Source organism: Sinohyriopsis cumingii, chromosome 13, assembly GCF_028554795.1.
Source record: "Sinohyriopsis cumingii isolate HCF-2022 chromosome 13, ASM2855479v2, whole genome shotgun sequence".
Lineage (NCBI taxonomy): Eukaryota > Metazoa > Mollusca > Bivalvia > Unionida > Unionidae > Sinohyriopsis > Sinohyriopsis cumingii.
The window spans coordinates 28,478,347-28,503,752 of NC_142973.1; the positions used below are offsets into that span (position 1 = coordinate 28,478,347).

Consider the following 25,406-nt stretch of genomic DNA (forward strand, 5'->3'; position numbering starts at 1 on the left):
GATCTTTCCGGAACAAACCTGCGTACAGTTTAGACACTTACCGGTACTTTGGTGACAGCCATATATTGCACAAAATTCAAAATGGCTGTAGTAAATAGAGTTGTGCTATTCCAAGTGGATTTACAAATCGACAAGCATAGGATATGATTCAGAATATATTATGTACTATATTGCCAAAAGAACCTTCAACCGGCGGTAAATCAAGAGACGCGATAAATACCTGTAAATGTCTAAAATGTACACCGGTATATTGCGGACATACTTTTCTGCAAACGGTTTCTATATTTTATGAATAGTGCCATGATATCCACAAATCTTCCATCAGTATCAACACAGATTTGGGGTTTGATTTGCCGTACCATCTATCCATCTCTTGAGCGCAAACATTTGCCTTTTTGCTTATTTTCCTTAAATGAGATTAAAGCAACCGCCAAATGCAAATGACTATTTTACGGTGTCATCTTTCAGATGTCATATTCAGCTTTCAATTGTTTAGCGTGAAAACGTGAACGAGATCTATAATATACGTCATTTATTATGATTCATTGGAATTTATTCTGTTTTTCCTCACCTCTAATGATATTTTGTAGTTGTGCTCTTTTCTTATATAAGTTTTCTTAATGGATTGCCTGTATAAAAACAGTATATTCTTATTAATATTGCCTTTTCTTTTATACATAATCAAAGAAAAAATCAGACTAAGGTTTTTGCATACTCTTTATTGAGCTATATTTTTATAATTCCAGTACAAGCAATTATCACAAATTCACATACATGTTAACTCTTTCTATTTGTTTGACTATTAAATATGCACATCTACACTACAGCTGTGAAAGTTCTTCAAATGAATACATCTTACACTTAATTCCACAAATATAAAGATAGAAAGAAAGAAACATAACTGAACATAATAACCAACGTATCAACTGAAGTCTGAGACCTAAATATTTTGTGTGCTCCATTTTGACTTGCTGCTACCTTGACTTTTTTCGGAGGCACAAAGTTTGTATCCAATGTATTACCAAGCAGCAGAATGGACAATACTGGGTTTTGAAAACCAGCGCTTATCAGTACATTTTTCTCCTTGTCATATGTATAACTATCCATTTCCATCGAATATGTCCCCATTTGAGGAACTGTGATAACTTGTGGTATGACAAACTTTGCTGTAAAATTACCTTGCAGTATGATTTTAGAAAAGGTTGATTTAGCTGAAGTGATCGGCTTGTTACATGAATATTTATCCTTTCCCTCACATCGATGAACGATGCACGTCTGAAGATGTAACAAACCTGGCTCTTCTATACCTGAGTCTGTAGCTCCAAGGGCATAAAGTTCATCATTAGAATCATTGGCGAATTCGTAGACCAGTCTGCAACAAGCTCTTCCTTTGCAAACTGAAATTTCATCAGCTAGTTTGTTAAGAAGCTTATAGCTATATTGGAAGCCCATATGGTCGGAATTTTCAAAAGAACTTTCACTGCCTACGCTTTCATCGGTTCGTTTGTCGATACTTATATTGGTCTTCTTTGAGGTAACCTCAGGTTCAAAAGGAAGGTCAGCAGAGAGAAACTCTCCATCTGGGCTATCGAAGTCAGGACCCGACATATTTGCAACACGATTGGCGGAAAAAATTCCCGAGCTTGCTATCTTGTTTTCTTTACTCCTAGCATTGGAAACGATGAGGTTAATTTCGGATAATTTGGAAAGTCCTGCAAACATTTGAGTAGGTATGACATACGGAAAATAAACATTCCAGGCTGCTGTAACAAATAGATTTTTCAGCTTATAATGTCTTATAAGGTCTTGCGTTGGTGACTGAAACAGCATGTCTGCACATACTACCGTTCCAAATTTACCGTACGGCGTATCAAAAGTAGCAAATTCAGGGATAGGTGCACCATCAAAGAGTGGAGATTCGTCCCATAAATTTCTTTTATGATATCTAGCCACAAACGTTCCATTTTTATCGTAGATAACATTAGTATTGAATTGAAATCTGCCATCTGTGGGGCAAATTTGGTAATTGGACAAATCGCAATATTTAATGTCTCCCATATTTGCAACTATGTAAATTTGATAAGTCCTTGCCATGCAGCTCAAAGCAATTTGTACGTCACACTCGGGAAAGCGGTTTTGTTCAAGACATGGATTCCACCTGACAGACGGATCTGGAATATCTTCCAGGTAAGGAATCATTGAATCTCTGGTTTGATCAAATCCTGTGATCCCGTACTCGGGGAAAACCATGATATCTACCCTCTGGAAAATAAAGTGTCGAATGACGTAAAATCAACCATACTTAAAATCATGCTGGATAAAAAATACGGTAAAACATGTCTATAAAAGACACACCATGATCACTATCTTCTCCTGCCACATACTTATGATGTTTTAGTATTCTTGTTTTCTGTCTACTGTTATACAACCAGTAGCGACTATAACAAAACTGGCAAAATACAGGTAGCCGTTCCAATTATAGCCTGTTTTAAAAAATACGTTACCTATTCCCAGTATGTAAATAGTGTAAAAATTAAATTGCATTCCTACAGATGTTGAAGTGCATCAATACCAGTAGCCTACAAACGGTGGGTTGGGAGGGGCGGATGGGGCGGTTGCCCCGGGCGTCAGTGGTCTTGAGGCGTAAAAACCCTTTGGGCCTTCATAGTCTCCTCGGGCGCCATTTTCCATTAGTATGCCACTGACCAGTTCGAGTACTGAAAGTCATACATGTATCGTTCTAAGTTTGGAAATTCAGCCTAAACAACAGGCATTAAATTCAATAAAATCTTTTAAAAGAACGCCAGTCTGTTGTATGATTTATATAAAACTGACTATAAGGATCCTATCCTCAAGATTTTGATAACATGATACAAGCTTGACCCCTATCGAGTCCATGGGACAGCAGCAGGAAATTAAAGCTGTAGTATTAACAAACAGAAAGCATGCAAACGAAAACTACAAACGGAGTAGTGTGAGTAGTAATAGTCAATGTAGTATACGCAGCGATAATGGTAAGAGTAGTAGTCTGTTGTGGTAAACCGTGCCGTATAATTATTATAAGAAGCAGTAGTAATCTATTGTCGTAATATTGACCGTATAACTATTATAAGAAGCAGTATTTTCTGTTATGCTAATCGTGACCATATAATTATTATTAGAAGCAGTAGTAGTCTATTGTGTTAATCGTAACCGTGTAATTATTATTAGGCGTAGCAGTAGCAGTAGTCTGTTGTAGTAATTGTGACGGTATAATTATTGTTAGAAGCAGCAGTAGTCTGTTGGTGTAATCGTAACGGTATAATTATTATTAGAAGTAGCAGTAGTCTGTTGGTGTAATCGTAACGGTATAATTATTATCAGACGTAGTAGTAGTCTGTTGGTGTAATCGTGACGGTATAATTATTATTAGAAGTAGCAGTAATCTGTTGGTGTAATCGTAACGGTATAATTATTATTAGAAGTAGCAGTAATCTGTTGGTGTAATCGTGACGGTATAATTATTATCAGAAGTAGCAGTAGTCTGTTGGTGTAATCGTGACGGTATAATTATTATTAGAAGTAGCAGTAATCTGTTGGTGTAATCGTAACAGTATAATTATTATTAGAAGCAGCAGGAGTCTGTTGGTGTAATCGTAACGGTATAATTATTATTAGACGTAGTAGTAGTCTGTTGGTGTAATCGTGACGGTATAATTATTATTAGAAGTAGCAGTAATCTGTTGGTGTAATCGTAACGGTATAATTATTATTAGAAGCAGCAGGAGTCTGTTGGTGTAATCGTGACGGTATAATTATTATTAGACGTAGTAGTAGTCTGTTGGTATAATCGTGATGGTATAATTATTATTAGAAGTAGCAGTAGTCTGTTGGTGTAATCGTAACGGTATAATTATTATTAGAAGTAGCAGTAATCTGTTGGTGTAATCGTAACGGTATAATTATTATTAGAAGTAGCAGTAATCTGTTGGTGTAATCGTAACGGTATAATTATTATTAGACGTAGCTGTAGTCTGTTGGTGTAATCGTAACGGTGTAATTATTATTAGAAGTAGCAGTAATCTGTTGGTGTAATCATAACGGTATAATTATTATTAGACGTAGTAGTAGTCTGTTGGTGTAATCGTGACGGTATAATTATTATTAGAAGTAGCAGTAGTCTGTTGGTGTAATCGTAACGGTATAATTATTATTAGACGTAGTAGTAGTCTGTTGGTGTAATCGTAACGGTATAATTATTATCAGACGTAGCTGTAGTCTGTTGGTGTAATCGTAACGGTGTAATTATTATTAGAAGTAGCAGTAGTCTGTTGATGTAATCGTGACGGTATAATTATTATTAGAAGCAGCAGGAGTCTGTTGATGTAATCGTGACGGTATAATTATTATTAGAAGCAGCAGGAGTCTGTTGGTGTAATCGTAACGGTATAATTATTATTAGAAGTAGCAGTAGCCTGTTGGTGTAATCGTGACGGTATAATTATTATTAGAAGTAGCAGTAGTCTGTTTGGTGTAGTCGTAGCGGTATAATTATTATTAGAAGCAACAGTCGTCTGTTGGTGCAGTCGTAACGGTATAATTATTATTAAACATAGTAGTTGTCTGTTGGTGTAATCGTAACGGTTTAATTATTATTAGACGAGCAGTAGTCTGTTGGTGTAATCGTAACGGTATAATTATTATTAGACGTAGAGTAGCAGTAATCTGTTGGTGTAATCGTAACGGTATAATTATTATCAGACGTAGTAGTAGTCTGTTGGTGTAATCGTGACGGTATAATTATTATTAGAAGTAGCAGTAATCTGTTGGTGTAATCGTAACGGTATAATTATTATTAGAAGTAGCAGTAATCTGTTGGTGTAATCGTGACGGTATAATTATTATCAGAAGTAGCAGTAGTCTGTTGGTGTAATCGTGACGGTATAATTATTATTAGAAGTAGCAGTAATCTGTTGGTGTAATCGTAACAGTATAATTATTATTAGAAGCAGCAGGAGTCTGTTGGTGTAATCGTAACGGTATAATTATTATTAGACGTAGTAGTAATCTGTTGGTGTAATCGTAACGGTATAATTATTATTAGAAGCAGCAGGAGTCTGTTGGTGTAATCGTGACGGTATAATTATTATTAGACGTAGTAGTAGTCTGTTGGTATAATCGTGACGGTATAATTATTATTAGAAGTAGCAGTAGTCTGTTGGTGTAATCGTAACGGTATAATTATTATTAGAAGTAGCAGTAATCTGTTGGTGTAATCATAACGGTATAATTATTATTAGAAGTAGCAGTAGTCTGTTTGGTGTAGTCGTAGCGGTATAATTATTATTAGAAGCAACAGTCGTCTGTTGGTGCAGTCGTAACGGTATAATTATTATTAAACATAGTAGTTGTCTGTTGGTGTAATCGTAACGGTTTAATTATTATTAGACGAGCAGTAGTCTGTTGGTGTAATCGTAACGGTATAATTATTATTAGACGTAGAGTAGCAGTAATCTGTTGGTGTAATCGTAACGGTATAATTATTATTAGACGTAGTAGTAGTCTGTTGGTGTAATCGTAACGGTATAATTATTATTAGGCGTAGCAGTAGTCTGTTGGTGTAATCGTAACGGTATAATTATTATTAGAAGTAGCAGTAATCTGTTGGTGTAATCGTAACGGTATAATTATTATTAGAAGTAGTAGTAGTCTGTTGGTGTAATCGTAACGGTATAATTATTATTAGGCGTAGTAGTAGTCTGTTGGTGTAATCGTAACGGTATAATTATTATTAGACGTAGTAGTAGTCTGTTGGTGTAATCGTAACGGTATAATTATTATTTGACGTAGTAGTAGTCTGTTGGTGTAATCGTAACGGTATAATTATTATCAGACGTAGTAGTAGTCTGTTGGTGTAATCGTAACGGTATAATTATTATTAGAAGTAGCAGTAATCTGTTGGTGTAATCGTGACCGTATAAATATTATTAGAAGCAACACAATTAATAATAATAGTGGTAGAAGCATATTAATTGTAGGATCAGTAGCACTAATACTAATAATGGTCGGAGTAGTAGTTGTTCTTGACTGTTGTTTTAGGGTTTAACGCCATTTTGCAGCGCAAGGCAGGCTATACGTGGCGGCCAGCATAACTGATAGAATAATAATCCTGGGGAACCCCGGTAAGAACCAACGACCCACGGGAAACTCCGCTGATCATGCACACATCATTACGGAACCAATCAGTTGTCATTGCATCCTACTGTAGCCCGTACGAAATTAATTGCTATTTGTTTTTCGGATTTTTTTTCTGGAGTTTTGTTAAGTAGTGAAAAAATTAGTTGCATCCCGCAGAAAGTATCATTAAAGCATAAACAGAAACTACACGTTTATTGGGGTCTGCCTCTAAGTTTTTGTGTGAGATGACAAGGAGAAACTGGTGTGATTAAGCCAGTTCCGGAAAGGTCACTTACACAAACAACTCCAGTTATTTCTTTTACCTGCAACTTTTTCAGAAAATGTGACTTGACCTATGCTGGGTTTTGAATATGTTCTATCCATGTTTGTGCCCAATATAAGTAAGACAGTCGTATGGCCGTATAACTAATGCACTGGATTTTAGTTATTTTAATGTTTAAAAAAAGAATAAATATATAATTAAAGAAATTAGTGTAGTGATACCTTTTAGTCTACTGTAGCAGCTGAATAAATGAAACAAGGTAGGGTAGTTTTTCATCATAGTGAGGCGCTTAATAATTATTATCTATTCGCGGGGAAGTCTATCGGGTGTTTTTGTAAATTATCCAGAACCTGTATCTTTAACAGTCAATTAGGTAGTTATTCAAGCCGCACGCACGAGGTGGTAACTTTGTAAGAAGTTATGATTTCACGTTTCTGGTTTCAACATCAGAATAAGTATTACAAAAATCTGGCAAAATTACAACACGCCTTGTTGTGTTGGATAAACCGTTTGCGTTTGATTACCCCCCCCCCCTTTCTGCATCATGAAATGAAAAAAATCGTTTGCCTTGCTTCTTGTTCTCAATAATAAAGTATCGTTTTCCGTATATTTCTATCCATTGTGAAAATGTTCTTTTATCTCGGTTTAAGTACTGCCATATAAATCTAACATATTTCATGTCATATTTTATAATCGTGCAGTTTCGAATTCTGTGGTGTTTTTTTTTGTGTGTGTAGCAATTCGGTTTCAGTGTATCTTTACAGCGTATGGCGATTTTCTGCGAACAAGCAATGGCTCACGTTCCGGTAATCATGATACCACAAGACTGGCAGGCGACTGCCAGTCATGACCACGGCTTTCAAAATGCTGAAGTCTTTAATGCCTGCCGTTATATAAAGAGACACTTAATCAGCATTATCATAGATTAATAATAGCGTAAGTGATAACACTATCAGAAAATCGTATTCTCCACAGTTTAATAATTATAAAGATAATAATAATAATAATAATAATAATAATAATAATAATAATAAGAAGAAGAAGAAGAAGAAGAAGAAGAAGAAAAAGAAGAAGAAGAAGAAGGAATTAAATTAGATGAGTCCCCATCGTAAAGAGCGGCAAGCGGTTATATGTATTTTCTTCAAAACGGACTATATCACTTCTAAATTGAGCGAATAGATCTCTGTCAATATTCAGCATCTCGTTTTTGGATAATATATTGATTGTCTGCAGTAAATCACCTTTCTCTGTATGTCATTCAGTAGAAGTCTAGAATTCAGGTCTTAGTTTCAGATTTATACAGTTAAAAAAGGACGGAATCGATGGGTGTCTAAAATCCTAGTTTTAAGGGCAATGGTAATTACAGCGAAAAATTATCCAGCAATTAATGCAACAAAAACAATGAAAACAACAACAACAACTACCACCACTGCTTCTGCCACAATTATATTTCGCTGCAGTCCCTGCTGCTGTAATATCAATATTTTTAATAGTGCGTTTACCACCAATTTTCACTTCTTGTGTTGTAACTAAAACGTCTACCACTATACCAGACTTACTATTGCTAAAATAAAAATCATGCTATTTCCCCTGCTGCTGATACCGCTACTTTCACCACAAATACTTTCACATCGTAACACGTAATTCTCCTACCACCATCCGACAGCCCTAAAAAACAAACTACGATAATGACAACAATAATATCAATAACAACGAAGAAGTTTATTACTGTTGCTTCTACTTCTTCTACTATTACTATTCAGCAGACGACGAAGTCGATTACAACAAAACAACTATTTCTACCACTCTTGTTGCTACTACTACTACTACTGTTAATACTAACCTACTTCCAATACTAATACTTCTGCTACTAGTCTCTGCTAATATATCACCATTCTACTATTACTGCTACTGATATTACTACTAACGCAAATAAGATTACTACTAAATCAATAATACTAATGGTACCATTGATATTACTATTTCGATCCTACAACACCACCACCACCACCAACTAGTACTACTATTACCACTAATGCATATGTTTACTGCAAAATAATTCTTACGCTCATGTGATCGCCGCATTTGTAGGGAAGAAAATTATGCGGATTTACAAAATATTCAAAACAACTGACTAAATTCTTCGTCAGATTGCTGAGAGACGTTCTACTTAATTACATGCAAACTACTACCATATGTTTTACTCATAACAGATTAGTTCTTCGAAGTAGCAGCGCCAAACATACAGTCTGTTTGTTTATATATGAGTTTTGTTCATCATCTTTCTTGCCACAACGTAGTATGCCAAAGTGTATTCAGTACTTTATGTTCGATTTGAAAACTAGTCAGTATCCGGAGTATGTATGTATGTATGTATGTATGTATGTATGTATGTATGTATGTATGTATGTATCCCAAAAGGATATCACTTTATCTTAGGTACAAGTATTCGTGCGTATCAGAGACCCGTGTACGAACCTCAGTATGGGACAAATTAAAAATTCTTTAACCTCTCTCTCTCTCTCTGTGCCTGTCTCTGTCTCTCTCTCTGTCTCTCGGTCTCTGTCTCTGTCTCTCTGTCTCTGTCTCTCTCTCTCTCTCTCTCTCTCTTATATATATATATATATATATATATATATATATATATATATATATATATATATATATATATATATATATATATCGCGCAGTTACTGACATAACAAAATCATAGTGAAAATTAGAGGTAGTCAGTGTTGCGTTTGGTCCTGCGTGGTGCTTTTGTGGGACTTTACGCCTCAATACACGTCATATTTGTGCTTACTCAATATGAATTAGCACCTTATAGTTTCTTGTCATGATTTCAAAGGTAGAAATGTTTCAGATTGTACTCTCATAATAACGACACGTAATATTAAGAGTTATTATTGTTGGTATGATTTCTCATTAACACTACAAATACAAAAGAAGCAACCGTCTTACAAGTGATGCTGCATATTTTGCCTGCCGTTCGTAGACGTCGAGATTCCTTCTCATGAGAGCCAGAGCTACCGATCTGTTACATGGCATCGCTGGATTGATTTGCGAGATGATCACGTGCTCATACACTGCGGCCCTGTATGTGCTTTTAGTGACCACCAACACGCATGGCAAAATGAGCGCCAGGAACAACCGAAGGGTCATCATCATATCTGAAATTCAGATTTTATTTTCATATTATCCTTCAATATGTTATAAATATATAAATCGTTAAGAGAAGGTAATTAATTGTTCCTCTTGTGGAAATTCAGGATCCAGGTCCAGCTAACGCATGATTATATTACCGAAGGAATGGGGACCACACATGTTTTGCGGGCGGGGGAATTCTTATGTTTGATGGCAACCTGCTTTGCAATGAACACAGAAAGGATTTCAAATGGAACTGGCTAGCACAAAAATGTGAAGGATCCATTTTAAACAAATTTCCTTAATTCATCCCTCAGTAGTGGTTTGAGCGTCCGCCTCGGATACGGGAGGTCGTGGGTTCGATCCCCGGCTGAGTTATACCAAAGACTGGTAGTAACAGCTGCATCGCTTGGCGCTCAGCATAAAGAGGCTATTGTTAGGATAATGTGACTGGGTGGGACATCATGCCACATGTCTGTGGCATGATGCCCCAGTACTAGACATCACTATAAACTGCCACACTGCAGACATCGTAGCGATATGACTGAACAATTGTTAAAGGTACCTTAAAAATCCAAATCACACACACATCACATCCCTCAGGTTACATTATCCAGTGGTAGGGCGGGTAGCCCAAACATCCTCACCCCCTGGCAGGAGTTGTAGTTGCGCGTGGTTATGTGCCTGGTTAACAATTTTCAAACGCGCGAATGTGGGCACGTCTGCAGGTTCCAGCTAGCGGAAAAAAAAACAACAAAACAAAACAACTCCAATATGAAGAATGAATTATATGCGGGTGCACAAGCAGATGGTTATATGTAGTTAATGAGATGCCTGGTTAACAATTTTTGAAGGATTCGGCCAGTGTGGGTATGTGAGAAAGCTTGCTAGTAGCTTCTCGTGGGTCTGTGGTTCTTCCCGGGGTTTTCCCGGGTTCTTCCTCCACCATTAATACTGGCCGCCATACATAGCCTATCGTGTGCTGAAAAATGGCGTTAAACCCCACAACAACAACAATTTTTTAATACGCGTGTGCGGGCACATCTGCTGGCTTCTGACTGGGACGTCACTGAAGGTTTAAGAAAATACGCACGCGTGAGCGATAAATAATTAATTGAAAAGTTATAATATTGTTGTATATCACTGGAAAAAGAAATCAATGTGCGTAGCTTCTTACGGAGAAATCAACGCGATGCAGGCAGCAATGTGTAAATAAATATTGCCTGATACGCGCTGATCGTGTTCATAAGGGCGATGGTTCAATTCTGTGCAAGCTGTGGCGTGCGTGGAAAAATCTGGTGTGATGTGATGTGATTTGGATTTTTGACATTGCTTTAACAGTTTTTCAGTCATATCGCTACGATGTCTGCATTGTGGCAGTTTATAGTGATGTCTAGAACTGGGGCATCATGCCGCAGATATGTAGCATGATGTCCCACCCAGTCACATTATCCTGACACCAGGCCGACCAGTCCTAACATTAACCTCTTAATGCTGAGCGTCAAGCGAGGCAGCTGTTAGTACCATTTTTGTAAGTCTTTGGTATGACTCGGCCTGGGATCGAACCCACGACATTCCGCATCCGAGGCGGACGCTCTAACCACTAGGCCACTGGAGCGGTTATCGTGGAAAAATTGCATTGTGCAAAAAAATGTAGCAGTCGCAAACTAAGATGCAAACTTTGGTATGAATCCTCCAAGCGTCATGCGCATGCGGACTAATCGTGATTTTTAAAAATAAAAGATATCAATTCCTATGTGTATGATGACAACAATAGAATAGTATTACAACTGTTAATGGACGCTCACGCGGACGGCGCTGAATTTTGACGATTTAGCTGTCACAACGAGTCTTGCTAAATTCAAAATGCTATTTTTAACCCACTGATGCCACTTCCAACTTGTCTTGAAGAAGGGATTTAATTTTTGGAAGCTATCATCAACACTCTCCAACAAAAATAGCGGGAACATGCCAGAGAAGAACTGTCAAGAAGGGTGGTGATCGCTTCGATGCCGTTGTCTAACCTTTCTAATTCTAGTACTGCTTGCAGTACACATCATAAGTATCGCAGATCATCTGGTGATGCAATTTTAGAAAGTAACTTCACCATTGAGGTGTGTCAGAAAATTAAAAATTAATTCCTTTTTATAGAATTTGAGGTACGTATATATATATATATATATATAGTAACGGCCGAGCTAGGTCCTGATACTACTACACTGGTCTACGGTACCAGGGATGAGTATGCTTCTTATCAGCTGACTGAGGAGAGGGAGAATGGGGCAAACTCGAACTCTTGATTTCTTTTCAACCATAACACAAGATAATTAATTTATTAAGAAACATTGAATACAGTTAGTTCATAACCATGACTGTGTTGTTCTTTTTGTAAGAAGCCAAAATACTATCATTGTCTTGAGGTACAATATGGTATATGATAATTTCACACAAGGTCAGGGTACACATTAGCACTATACTATTAGTTCATTATATTATTATTTCTTTTGATGATTGAAAATTAATAAGATTTGCCATATTTGGATTTAGTTGCAATAAAGTTTACAAAAGAAGAGAAAATAGGACTTGATTGTAACTGTGAAATGTAAAAACCTGCAAGGAAAACACTTGCTTGACTTCACACTTCAACTATAGCATTATACTTATTTGAAGTGAATTTATATAGATGGAAGTAAATTGGCTGTCAAGTCGGTGAGGAAAACACTCACAATGACTTAGACAACTAGTAAATTATAAAACAGAAACATAAATAAATTATGTTTTTATAGATAGTTAGATTAATCAAGTATTGTTGAATTGAATTTAGAATGTCAAGTCGGTGTGGAAAACACACACAATAATGTAGACTTTTTATTTTCCTAAGAACTTTGTTGGACCTATAATTTAAGAAAAGGAATTATATATTTGTAAGGTAGAGAAACTTCTCTGTATGTCTTTAGCTTCATAAAACTAATTAAATAAGACAATAAATAAAGAAATAAAAGTACTGGTCTGTGAGGACAAAACTCACTTGACCATATAACTGAGTTTCAAATAACAAATGATATAACAATATTTAGTTTGCTTGTAAAAATAAATTAGAAATGACTAGAATGCATATAATTTGGAAGAGAGAAAGGAATTAATAATAACAAATAAATAACTGAAATAAAAATTGATTTGTACTTAAAATTTAACAAAAATTAACTGTCCAAAATATTGCCTAAAATTACATAACTCTGTAATAAACTAAACAAAACAAAATTTAAAAACAATTAAAAAATAAAACTCATAATAATTGTAATGTACCTAATTTGATGGCTGCTAGCTGACGGAACCCCAACAAGATGCTCAGAAAGCCGTAATATACTCCTGACAAAACCCACAGCCAACAAAGCCTGCGAAACCCACAAATCAAACAAAACCCAGAGTTTAAAAAAAAAAAACACGGTTCTAATAAAACCCACAAAACCCACAAATTTTTGTTTGAATATTCAAACAAGCATGATCTAGTATTGTACGAGTATATTTAATCAATTTTCACAGTGATTATTTATAGAAATTACCAACTTGATAATTTGCACATTGCTTCATTGCGATTGTATTGCCTCAAGAAAGAAAAAAAGAAGAAAAAAAATCAGTTTTGTACTTCACGGAACATACCTTGTTATGCTATCGCTCACAACAATTGTTCGGAAACTGTTATGCACTCTTACAATATTACCGAGGTAGACCGCATGACAGGGCAGTCAACATGTGTATGTACCAAAGAAATAAAGAAGAGAAAAACCAAATTTAAATGCGATGATGTATACAAATGAAACATCAGGGGCTATAAACACACTGAATATGTCACGTACAGCCTTAAACGGTTAACTAGAAATAGTCATTAGTCAAATTATCAAGTATGCCAGCGGTCGGCATGATACTCCCTATTTTTGCTAACTCAAGATATGTAGACATACCACAGGTGTATGACGTTTTATCAACAAAGTACGGCGAAATCTCTGACAACATGAAATCACCTTATCGGTAATATAAATAAACACAAGGAGTGCGGAGGGCCGCTCGATTCGACTTTTCTTATGCGGGTTTTCTCGCTTCAGAATCGCAAGGAGTCTGAAAAACTACACATATACATTCAAAACACAGTGACGTACCAACGATTAACTTTCGGACGACCATGTCATTAATCCAATCCGGCGAATTGCTTATGCCATTGTACGCGTCTGTGTAGCGGATTAGTCATTGATCAGGCAGAATAGATTTTCTGGTTCAGGATTCTAAGCAAACCGCTAGCATAGCATGGACCAATGATATCCTCAGATACATCAGCAATTACCTCCAAGGTGAACCACAGTACACATATACAAGATTCTACATGCTTGCGGACGTGAGCATCAATTTGTTATCGATGATCACCAATGCTGTCGTCAGCGTTATCATTAATTCGTTTTAAATTAATCGTTTAGATTACGACATCTCAACGAAAATTAAATTACCGTAATCAGTTTAGTCAGGTGGTGTTGTCTTATTCATACGACCTTGATGAATTTAAACAATACAATTTCTGCTATAGATTGCTATCGCCAGATGATACAGTATTTGGTCACTGGGGAATCAATTGTACGTATACCAAGAACCCACAGATTACGTTTCTGTGGAAGAATATAGTTGTGACATTAATCTCGTGAATCGTGCGATTAGCTTGTTTCTCAACAAGAACGTGAGAAATGATACACTAACACGTTAAATCACAGACATATCAGTTTATTTCGATTATGTTTGGTACTTTGGACCCGGCATGCATGGATCACGGGATTATTATCTGGGATGATATTTGCACAGTTCCCCAAAACCTGCTAAAATTATTTTTCAAGTGGTTGCTAATGAGAAGCACTCACATGATTGTGTGTGGGGTTCAAGGTCAACCTCTACCAATTGTAGGTAAGTCTACCCACAACGTGTTGAGAAGTACCGTTGATTATTACGAATAAGTTCAGGATGCTCGTCCTGCCAAAGACGAACAGTTAAAACAGCTAAAACTCAGAATGCGTTTGAAATCCGATCGATTTCAGTGCACGGAGATGCGTGCCAGTATCTGGAGACCCCAAGTGAGGAAATATCAGTATCCATGGACTCCCTATGACATCATTGTCGTTTCTCGGCAACATGCTCGAAATGAACTGCAAGAGTAATTGTTATTGAGCAAAATTTCCAATGACTTCTGTTTCAGTCTCATATCGTATCAGGATACTCGTTGTCCAAACATAGGCGTGAAAATTCATAGCTTTGGCAAAATTCAAGCATTCGTGATAAACGACTTCGTACACGTGTCCACGAGTGTGTTCGACTCTTAAAATTAATTTAAATCAGTCGAAGGCACTAAACTGTTGTGTCCCATTTGGTGTCAGATGCAGTTCCTCACGGACAAACCTACACTCAGGTGCTTCTGGTCTTCTAAGATATGTCGCCAATGCGTTGCTGCTACGGGTCACGTGCAAAATCATATGCATGGTCAAACTCTAAATTGGATCAGCATCTCTCCTTGTTCCAACAAGAAGTTCTCCAGGCGCGTACAGGTAAAGTACGATAATGTCGTGGCCCAATATTGGTTCACATTAACTAATCACTCGTCCGCTTGTAAAAACGTCGGTATGGTAACCGATTCGTTTTTATCGCGTCCTCGGACTTCACTGCAGTCGAGTGCGTAATTTCATTGTTCAACGAGGCGACGACTTTGAAAAGTCATGTTACCCATTCGAGAGATCTGTACCTCCCGGGTTGCAACACTATTTCTTATGGGATTGATGTCCAAATAATTATTCCGCAATTGTACGACTAAATCAATCAACATTGACTTGATCGTGATGAATGCTGACATGTCCACGGCGAATCTTTACTCGGTTGAATTACATAAACGTGGAAATTACTTCGACGGTCAACGCGTACTTGTATGTGCGCGTGCGAACGCCTCGTGTGCGTACCATGTAGCGTGGTAAAAACAAAATAACCGCCCAATTAGCTGGGTGTTCTAACGATGAACCATCTCCGTCGGATTGTGTTTGGTGAAGGTAAATAAATCTTCCATACTGCTTGTCGAGACAAACCATTGGCTGGCAACTTCTTTATCTAGGTGTCCTGCACTAAGTAATTTATTGATCGCTGTGGTGCCTATTCAATAGCTACGCGGAATGATTCCATGTTGTTGATACTACGCTGTTGTCAACTGCGGATCACCAGTGACCGTCCAACCAATATCTTTCATTTCAAGCGGTATTGACGAACCGTAGGGCACTCCGCTCAAGCATTCTGAGGCCCTTGATTAAGGTTAATTCGTGCATCATCCGCAAGTCAGGGATGTGTCTGTTTTAGTTCCTTCAACTATACCAGAGGCCATGCCAGTAACAGGCATCATCAATCTGAATCACTGGTGCTTCACTTGCGAGTGGTTGGCCACAAGCGTCCAATCCGATACAGAGAATAGTGCCTGGCACATAATAACTATCAGGGAAGACGTTTCTCGCCAAGAATGTCTGGCAATTTATCCAGCGATGAAGCAACGTTGACACCGCGGCCATTTTCATCTAGAAAATATCTGTATTTGTTTCTGTCACAACGGACACACGTAGATTTCGTCACATGTCGCTGTTGCAGTTTTACATTAAATACAGTATGAACTCCTGCTTGTTTTATACCACCCACGTCGTTGAACTTGTCGATTTCTCTGGGAGCAAAACGAGCGAACCAAAAAAGTACCATGCTGGATTCCCCATCTTTGTCCGTTCAGTCATCATAAGGCCAGCCGGATCAGGGAGAACACAGGAGAACACAGTGATATTATGTCCTCAATAATGTCAGTCAAGTGTGCGACGACATGTCTCACGAGACAGGCGGTAACCAATAATTGGTATCAAAAATATAATGGGCCATCCATCGACGGCAGTGAGGAGTCCGTGAACAACCTCTTCATTTACGATGATGTGATCTGGACATTGAAAAAAGACCTGTACGAATATTTTTTCTATCTTAACACACACACACACGAACACGAGGATATCCCCTGCTCACATGAGGGTCACAATTTTTACCTTAAAAATTGCATCTCGCACACACATGTAAGTATCCCCACGATCGCACTTAGAAACCTGCAGATGCGCCCACACATGTGTTAGAAAATTGTTATTTGGGCGCGCCAACGACTACACATAACCACGCGCTTGTGCAACCCCAGCCGTCAGGTGAAAAAGGTTGGGCCACCCGCCCGCGGCTCTATTTTATTCTAATGGTGTGGGTTTTCTTCCTGCCAAGGCACGTCTGCGTGCGAGTGCAAATATTTATGGAACAGCATTTGGAACACGCAGTTGTTTCCACACGCGCGTGTTTGCAAATTGTTAGCTAGGCAAGCTATTGACTTACATAACCATGCGCTGCTACAACCCCTGCTCGGGGGGTAGGGGTAGGTAAAATAATAAGACATAGCGCGAATGAATGTCAGTAGCATTGAATGTCCTGATGTGCCACAATGACGTAATCCAGACTATTTTAGAATGAGCCCTCAATAATCCCATATAGGAGTGTGTATAAATGCATGTAGTGGATCAGCACGTTAGTAATTCCAATGAATATCTTAAAATATTTGATTCCTCTCAAATTATGTCTGACCACAACTAAAATCCATTTCACAGACTGATATCTAAGCCGATGCACTATATAAAATTGTATAATTTTTTGTTAAAAAAAATTATATTTTTTTCTCACAATTGATATATTGTATATCCTTGATAACAGTATAATTATATGTATGATTGTTTGTCTCTATTTTATTCTGTTAATCACTGGACAGGAAATTCTAGACGTTTTAATTACCGTTCCTTGTATTAAAAGCTTGTGGCTCTGATAAGTCACAATCTTCTAAACAGTCCAGCTTATACGACTGTGTTTTATTAAACAAATCTCTTAATGAAAAATCGTCCCCGTTCTTTGGAATAAAAGCAGTAGTATTACTAACGCACAGGAAATAAAACAAAAATTATCCCATCAATTGCATACCCTTTTCTTTAAATAGATGTGTAGGGAAAATCATGGAAATCGTCATCTTGAAAATCGCTTACTATTACTTGCATGAAGTTATCTTATTTACAAATATTAATCAGGATTTCTTCGAAATCATTCAGCGGTGTATATACTGAAAGAAATGTATCATAATATTTGTGAAACATTCGATAACGGAGAAGACATGTGTACAATATATCTGCGATGTAATGAAGGCATTTGATCTTGTCAGGCACAAAGGTCTTATCCATAAACTTCAAATTTATGGAAAAGAATAAGGTATGATTGATTGGTTCACCAATTATCTTTCCGATAGAAAGATAGACAGTTGTTGTGAAAAACTGCAGAATCTACAATTCATTATGTGTCAGCTGTGTGCCACAGGGTTTAGCATTAGAATCGTTGTTGTTTCATGCATGTATTAATTATATAGCTGGTGATCTACTTTTGTCGACGACAGTTTTCTCTTTTACGCTCCTCGAAGTTACAAAACGATTCATATGCATTTGTTGTAAATATAATATTGGACCTTACACTTAGTAATGCAATTAAACTATCTTTAAGTTTTTTTTTCTTTCTTCAAAGGTTCGTTAAAGATACAAGGCTTTTTAAATGATGCTTTTTCCTTAACTTCTAAATACAAAGGGATTATTATTATTATTTTTTCCAAAACGTACTATGATAAATTTTGATAGTTGATATATATGTTTTATATGCTAAAGTCTATTATTTCGACGTTTAGCAACGCCTCTGTTTGCTTGCACGGATATCTTTTTCCCTTTTCGAACGGTTTTCATCTAATGTACAGCGTATCTTATTTATTCTTGTTTTTGTTTTCTTTTCATTTTGGCTGCTTGCCGTGATAAAATAACTTGTAACACTATAATCGTATGGGGAATAGTTTATTTAATAGTGTTTCAACCTATAGTTCAACTCCTGTTGCATTATTTAGCAAATAAAATATGTTTAAACAGATATATCTAACATTAGTAACTTTGTGTCTATACACCTTTGTATTTAACAAACAATCTTCACAGTCATCAAATACTATTATTTTTTAAAAAGTAAACGAAATGCTCATAAAAAGTTTTGTGCTGTATGATCAGCCAATATATCACATATCTTTTAATCTTAGGCTAGCATATTTTAAGATTGGTACTCTATTAATTCATATTTAAATAATCCTAGTTCTCTTTTGTTAAATTGCGGTATTTCGCAGTAATTATTACCTCATCGAAAATCATAGTACCTAAATATTTAATTATTTTCTTCTTATATAAAGCAGCCGTTTCAACATGAGTTATACGAGAATCAGGTTGGTCATACACATCTTTATTTTATCTTTGTATTTTGCATATAAATATAAAACGTTATAATAAAACTCATGCATTAGATATTTTGGTTTATCGGAAGTCTTTTGTTTTTGTTTATTCAGCTGAATTAAAACTATTTTTTCATCTTATATTTCAATCTAAAATTTCGGTTTGTTATGTATATCTGTATTGTGTGTTTAGCATGATTTTATGCTGTACATTAAGCTAATGATCATTTGTAAAAAAAAAAAATGTTTATATAGCTAACATTTTTCCAGATTATAAGTTGTAAATAATATGTTGGTATTTCGAGTTCAGAATATTTTAGAAACAGTTTGATGGGAAATTCTCGTTAGAAATTACTCGCATCTGTGGAATTCCAGATCATTCTATGTGTCTGTATAAGTGGAGGCTTTCTAAACAAGAATTAATTCCTGTTTCGTCCCTGTTTTAAGATCAGTCTGTGAAATCAATTTTAGTTGTGGTCAGACATAATTTGAGAGGAATCAATTATTTTAAAATATTCACTGGAATTACTAACGTGCTTGTCCACTACATGCATTTATACACACGCCTATATGGAAATATTGTGGGCTTATTCTAAGATAGTCTGGATTACGTGATTGAGGCACATCAGGAGATTCAACACTACTGAAATTCATTCGAAACATTCCATGCTTTTGACATTTGTGATAGGACATTTAGGATTATTTGGAACTGAATTTAATTCACACTTTGTAACTTAGACAAATAAATCACCTGTTGATTTTTACGTACAATTTTGGTTTCACTTTCTTTCTGTTACTTATTTTAAGACCTAGGCTCGTAATAGGTTTTATCGCGTACTTTTCAAGATCTCTTTATTTTTAGATGCTTCACGATTTTCTCTTCTATTTTGTGAGTGCTCTATTTAGTTCCAACTCCGGAGATAAGAATTATTTTAAAACTGATCTTTATGAAAGGCATTAGTTGCTTTTGTCCTGAGTTCAGCATTGAAGTCAAAGGTTGCATCCAATTTTCTTGAGTAAACGATATTGCACAATGAATTTCAGTTAGAAATAATCTTTGTTGTAAGTAATATTAAAAAAATCTATGATGTACTAATTGCTCTTGTCTTATTATATAGAGTGCATAGTAGATGTTTGTGTGATTGGAACGGGTCCATGCTCATGAGCAATTATATTGTGTTGAAATGGAGATAAATAATTTGTTATTTGATGATCGGGAGCAAGTAGATAATCTTTATAGTAGTTACCAAAATCTCTCGGACGTGCTAACTCATCTTCGATAAAAGAACACATATTGCCAGCATTCTTCCAGTTATATGTCCTCCTCAATAGATTTCAATTGTTTATTTTCCCAACAAATACCCGAAGTTGCAAGAGATAGACTCGTTGCCCGGTCATAAAGATTATTAGATAATAAGTATGTTAGATAATATTTTAGTTTTGCTTTATCTTAAAGCTTGTCATTGTTAATTATTCCATCGGAATCCAGACAATAATCAGAAGTTGCTATTGCATATTTGTTAGGTAGAATTGATATTCCTCCTCTTATACTGCTCCTGATAGCTACACATCAACGTCATACAACACATCCGGTTTTATGAAGGTTAACATTAAAGAGGCAACATATGAGAGGGCTGCGGCTGAAAACAAGTAAATTGGATCTAATTTATATGACTGTAGACACAATTATCTGAATTATTCATGTTAAAGACTTGGTACAATCTTGGTTTTAAGTTTTATTTTGAAGTGGTTAAATACTTTCTCATTATATTCATATTTTTCAAGACGTATATTTTCATCTTTTAACGTACAATAAAGTGATTCACATGGTGTTAACGAAATTTCGATAAATCGTTACTGAGAATTCATACATTCATAAGGATAGCCATATTTTCGCATAAATGCTTTAGTCATATCCTCAGTTTTCATTGAGTGAATAAATGAGTCATCAATGAGAGCAATTGTCAAACTTGCGTGTAATTGACTCAAGAAATTTAAAGAATCAACAAATCTTAAATCTTTATGCTTTACTGTTTATTGTATCCATTATATACCATGTCTTAATAAATGTTTTAGATTTCAAGTACAATGGAATCTTCTAGGTCCAGTCTAATTGTGCCTGGTTCTTTATATGTTGAAAATTCGGCACAACTACAGTCATTTCACGCAAAAGTATCATTTGTTTATACATCTCCAACAAATCCGTTCATCTCATTACAAAGTTATATAAGGAAGTTCGGTTCTCTGTTAGAGTTTTATGGATATTTGAAACAATCACAAACCACACACAGTAGTAGTCACAAGCCAAATGTTTGAGTTGTTACTAATCCTCTAATTGTACGGTCATGAGGAGCAAAAACTGATTCAAGATCAGCGCAAGTAAACCTTGACGTTCTGTTTATTTTTCTTCTTACAGTCACTACGATTATTTCTAGATCATTTTATAAATAATGATTTGCTCTTATAGCATAAGCTGTTTTGATTTTAAAACTAATTTACAGAATAGTCAATAAATAAATGTGTATACAATTATAACAGTTTTTATTATTTAAATGTGTAAAACCCTTTCAAATTTAGAAATTCCTATAAAATGATCATTATATAATAATAAATTGAATTGGAAGGAGTTTCACATTGAGTACTATAGCTTGCTTTACAGATGTTCAAAATTCAAAGTAGTTTGCAAAAACTGATACATCCTTAATGATACTGGGAATAATTTAAAGTATTCTTTATACATGGAACTATCATATTTTTAAGGTCTGGTGATAATTTGGTTGGTTTACTAACGACTCTATGGCAATAAAAATTAATTTTCGCCCACATCTTTTTGTATTTACAGAAGCTTTATTAATATTTGATTCACTCTAGTTGTAATCGATACTTTTTTCCACCTAATAATCGTAATATCTGTTAATACATAATGATTGTGTGTCTATACTTTTAATTTTTCTTGTAGATCCTTCCAGTGCTTTAATGGGCTGATTCTAAAAAAATGTCTTGCTCTTTAGATATCTATATTATTTTCCTAAACCAGAATATTTAAATAGTTTTATACTGTGGGGCATACTTCAATATTTAAACTGTTCTGTTGAAAACATATTTATCATTATTAAATCAATTTTTCTTTTTAAGCTGTAGCACCTTCTTAGTTTTTAATTCTTTCTTGGATAACTTGGACTATAGTCTCTCCTTCATCAGATTAAAATAAGCGTAATTATCATTGCATACTAATCTTCCATCAACGAAGATTAGTAATTACTGATAATTTTATCTTCGTAATCAAACTAGTATCCTTCCCAAATATTGTCAGCTTGAGAATATGTTATCTAGGGTATATAAAAATCTTATAAATACTGAATATTTAGTTTGCTATAAAGTTCAGTACTTTGAGGTATTATATATTTATTGTTTATGTGCGTAACTCTTGCGGCTGTTATATCTGCTAACTTTATTGGTAGGTGCACTTCTTGGATGTGTTATTGGTGTTATTTTGTTTTAAAAAAATATCGTCTTAAATCTCTTCCTTTATTGGTTCAACTAAAGATTTTCCTTTTTTGCTTCGGTGCTGATTCTGTTTATAATTTACTCAGCATCTTTACTTGAGAAATGTACGTTTTCTTCTTCTCGCTAACTCCTCTGCTACATTTTATATTGGCTCCTCCACTGGAGTTAGAATGGATCTTTTCTAGTTATCTTTTCCTTCGGCTTTTTAATAAAACACCCCTTTGGCATTTTTTCGAAATTTTATGCTGTAACAAGCCAATATTATTTAAATTATATTTTAAAAAATCTAATTTATAAAACTATGAAGTTATCGTACCTATCCAGATTAATTTTGTACATGACTAAGTTATGATTTATTAAACTCAGTAAGCTAAATAGTTATTGACATAATAAAACTTAATTTCATCTAAACAGAAACCAGTTTTAATGTTGTCAAAATGTTTCGTATAAATTATTAATAAATTATAAAATTAAATAATATTTAAAAATGTTTAGAAAAATAAACTCAGAAGAAATGTTGAAAATGACTAAAACTGGCGTTGTTCTTAGTGAAAATTGTGAAAACGTAAGAACTATAGGTGGAAAAAGCAGTAAACACAAATGTTGCTCGTAGTTAATTTTTTTAAACTACTAAAATGTGATTAATTATAGGAAAAAAGTGTAAAACAAGGTAATAAAGAAAGAAAGAAAAATACCCCTTAAAAAGGTGGCCCAGGAGTTACAATTAATACACTACTTGTAGTCACCCTATGGATATGAAAAGATCTCTTAACGCTTACTCAACATATGAGCAAAATCTATGTACAAACTGATATACTTACGGCAGAACAGAACACATTCTTATTGACTTTTCCAGTTATTAGGCTTTGAGTCGTCGGAGGTAAAATTCCACTCGAATCGCTGGAGCATCATGGGTTACAAATAATAATCATCATTACCCTTTTCATAACGTCAGGCAAATAACCTTTCCATCCAGTTACAGCAGTACTTCATATATTATTTTTTAATTTATAAAAAAAGTCATAATATTTTGCTTTAAACAGTTTCTGTGATATAGATGTTTCTGTGCTAACTTTTCTAATTCTGTGGTAATCTAATACAGACATTTTTTAAATTTTTTTTTTTGGGGGGGATTATTATCTGATATATCTCTCTGCCTTACTGTACAAGCAAGCCTTTTATTACTTCCCTCTCTCTCTCGCACCCCAGTGTGTCAGCACGTGCTTACTTACCTTCAGTTTATTCCAATGTTAAAACCGATATCTGAATAACACATTCGGTCTTAGTCCGTAAACATCCTAAAAGTCAGTATCAAACTGTAATCTGTCCAACATGTTGAGTTCTTTATCCTCACAAAGTTCATGTTGGACCGATCATCGCCCATATGCTATCTCGAGCCAAGTAAATTAATGGAACGCAGGCACCGAATCTGGCATTCTTCTTCAGGTAGTATCGTTGTAGGTAGGGCAAAGGCGGAATAGTATAGCTACAAGGAAGCAGACTTTTACGTCGTAAGGTTGTGTATCAGCTAAAATTCGTAGTTCATAATGAGTCGGAAATTGCCGGGCTACATCCTAAATTGATCAGTGGATCTAAAGAGCACTTATTTACAGTTGCCTCGACACGATATGACTTTCACGTATTAATGTGCATCAAGTAAAAATTAATTTATCTATCCATCTATCTACCATAGATATATAGTGAGAGTTTGATTTAGTTTGCACGAAGTACTGAACATGGGTAACCGAAATAAATATACTAAAGATGAAAACAATTTTATTATCCAAACGGTGTTTAATGATTTTGAATCATCATGTTCACACGATAACTTTAAGTGCTGTACACATCTTTCTTTATCATGGCCTTTGACCTTGAACCAACTCTCAGGGATAGAAGATCAGTGACCTTGTCTTTGGCAATGTCAATATATAGCGACATGCTAAGTTTGATTTAATGTTTAAGTAATATTTTTGGGAAGAAAATGAACTTATCTGTGGCATCATTTGAAGTATTCTTCAGATAAATCCACAAACTGGGTTTGGTTGTAAAAATCAATTCTTACATGTTTCTTTTATCATATCGGCCTCTCTTATATAATCTATACAAAAAGGCAGGATATTAAAATTTGTATAAAAGAAGAAAAAAAAGTGCAGTCTCTGAAACATTTAATACACTTTAAAACATAAATGTAGTTGATAGATTTAGCATTGTGAAATATCACCACCACAAACACACACGCAAAGGTACACACACTCACAAAAATAATAACCACAAAATCACAAATAATGAAAATACATAAACCGTCTTTTAAATTGCTTTGGACGGTGCAATGCCATCTTAACTAGCTGCTGTCTTCAGTGCCGGATTACCAAATACGCAGAGTAGGCACCGCCTAGGGGCCTCGCGACAACGGATCAAAATAATATTTATAAAACGTATTAGGAGATAATTTGCGAAGGGGAGCCCCAAGATTTCGACTGCCTAAGGGTTTAATCTGGCGCTGACTGTCTTTGCTGCTCTCAATAGTTCACTGCGTGATTTGAAGGTGATGTTAGTGTCGGTCAAGTTTATTTTTGCACTCATCGGGGATGGGTAATAGTTGAGGATGACAATTTAGGGACGAACGGAACTCAAATCAAATAGGTTCAGAAGATTCTGAAGCAAAAGGGGAAATTATTATAAGTGCCATCTTAGTTCGTAGTTACATTGTAACAAAGTAGCACGCGGTGATGGGTTGCACTCGAACGGAAATGTATAATAACGTGACTGACTTATAATTTGTGTGTGATTCAGAAACATGAGTTTCACTGCTTTGTTACAGAAAGGAATAGAACGTCATAGTTTTAGGGCTATCCTTTCCTTTTTTATGTACAAAAGATGAAACGTGAACATAAAGGTTGACAATGTTGTGAAGTCGAACCAGATTTCCAATGATGCAAGACA

General features: G+C 35.5%; 1 protein-coding gene across 4 annotated transcripts; it reads right to left on the minus strand.

Moving 5' to 3' along the window:
- Positions 1-699: 699 nt before the first annotated feature.
- On the minus strand, positions 700-24,114 carry LOC149785110 (biotinidase-like). Of its 4 annotated transcripts, none has more exons than XM_089978878.1 (3): positions 23,696-24,114; positions 9,401-9,609; positions 700-2,262 (listed from the first exon to the last, which is right to left on the minus strand). In XM_089978878.1, exons 2-3 carry the CDS (start codon positions 9,605-9,607, stop codon positions 862-864), a joined length of 1,608 nt encoding a protein of 535 aa, XP_089835004.1. In that variant the 5' UTR covers positions 9,608-9,609; positions 23,696-24,114; the 3' UTR covers positions 700-861. The 4 variants fall into 4 exon arrangements, with proteins under 4 accessions (XP_089835004.1, XP_089835005.1, XP_089835002.1 ...); XM_089978879.1 differs by lacking the exon at positions 23,696-24,114 and adding an exon at positions 23,285-23,394; XM_089978876.1 differs by lacking the exon at positions 23,696-24,114 and adding an exon at positions 13,741-13,892.
- Positions 24,115-25,406: the final 1,292 nt, after the last annotated feature.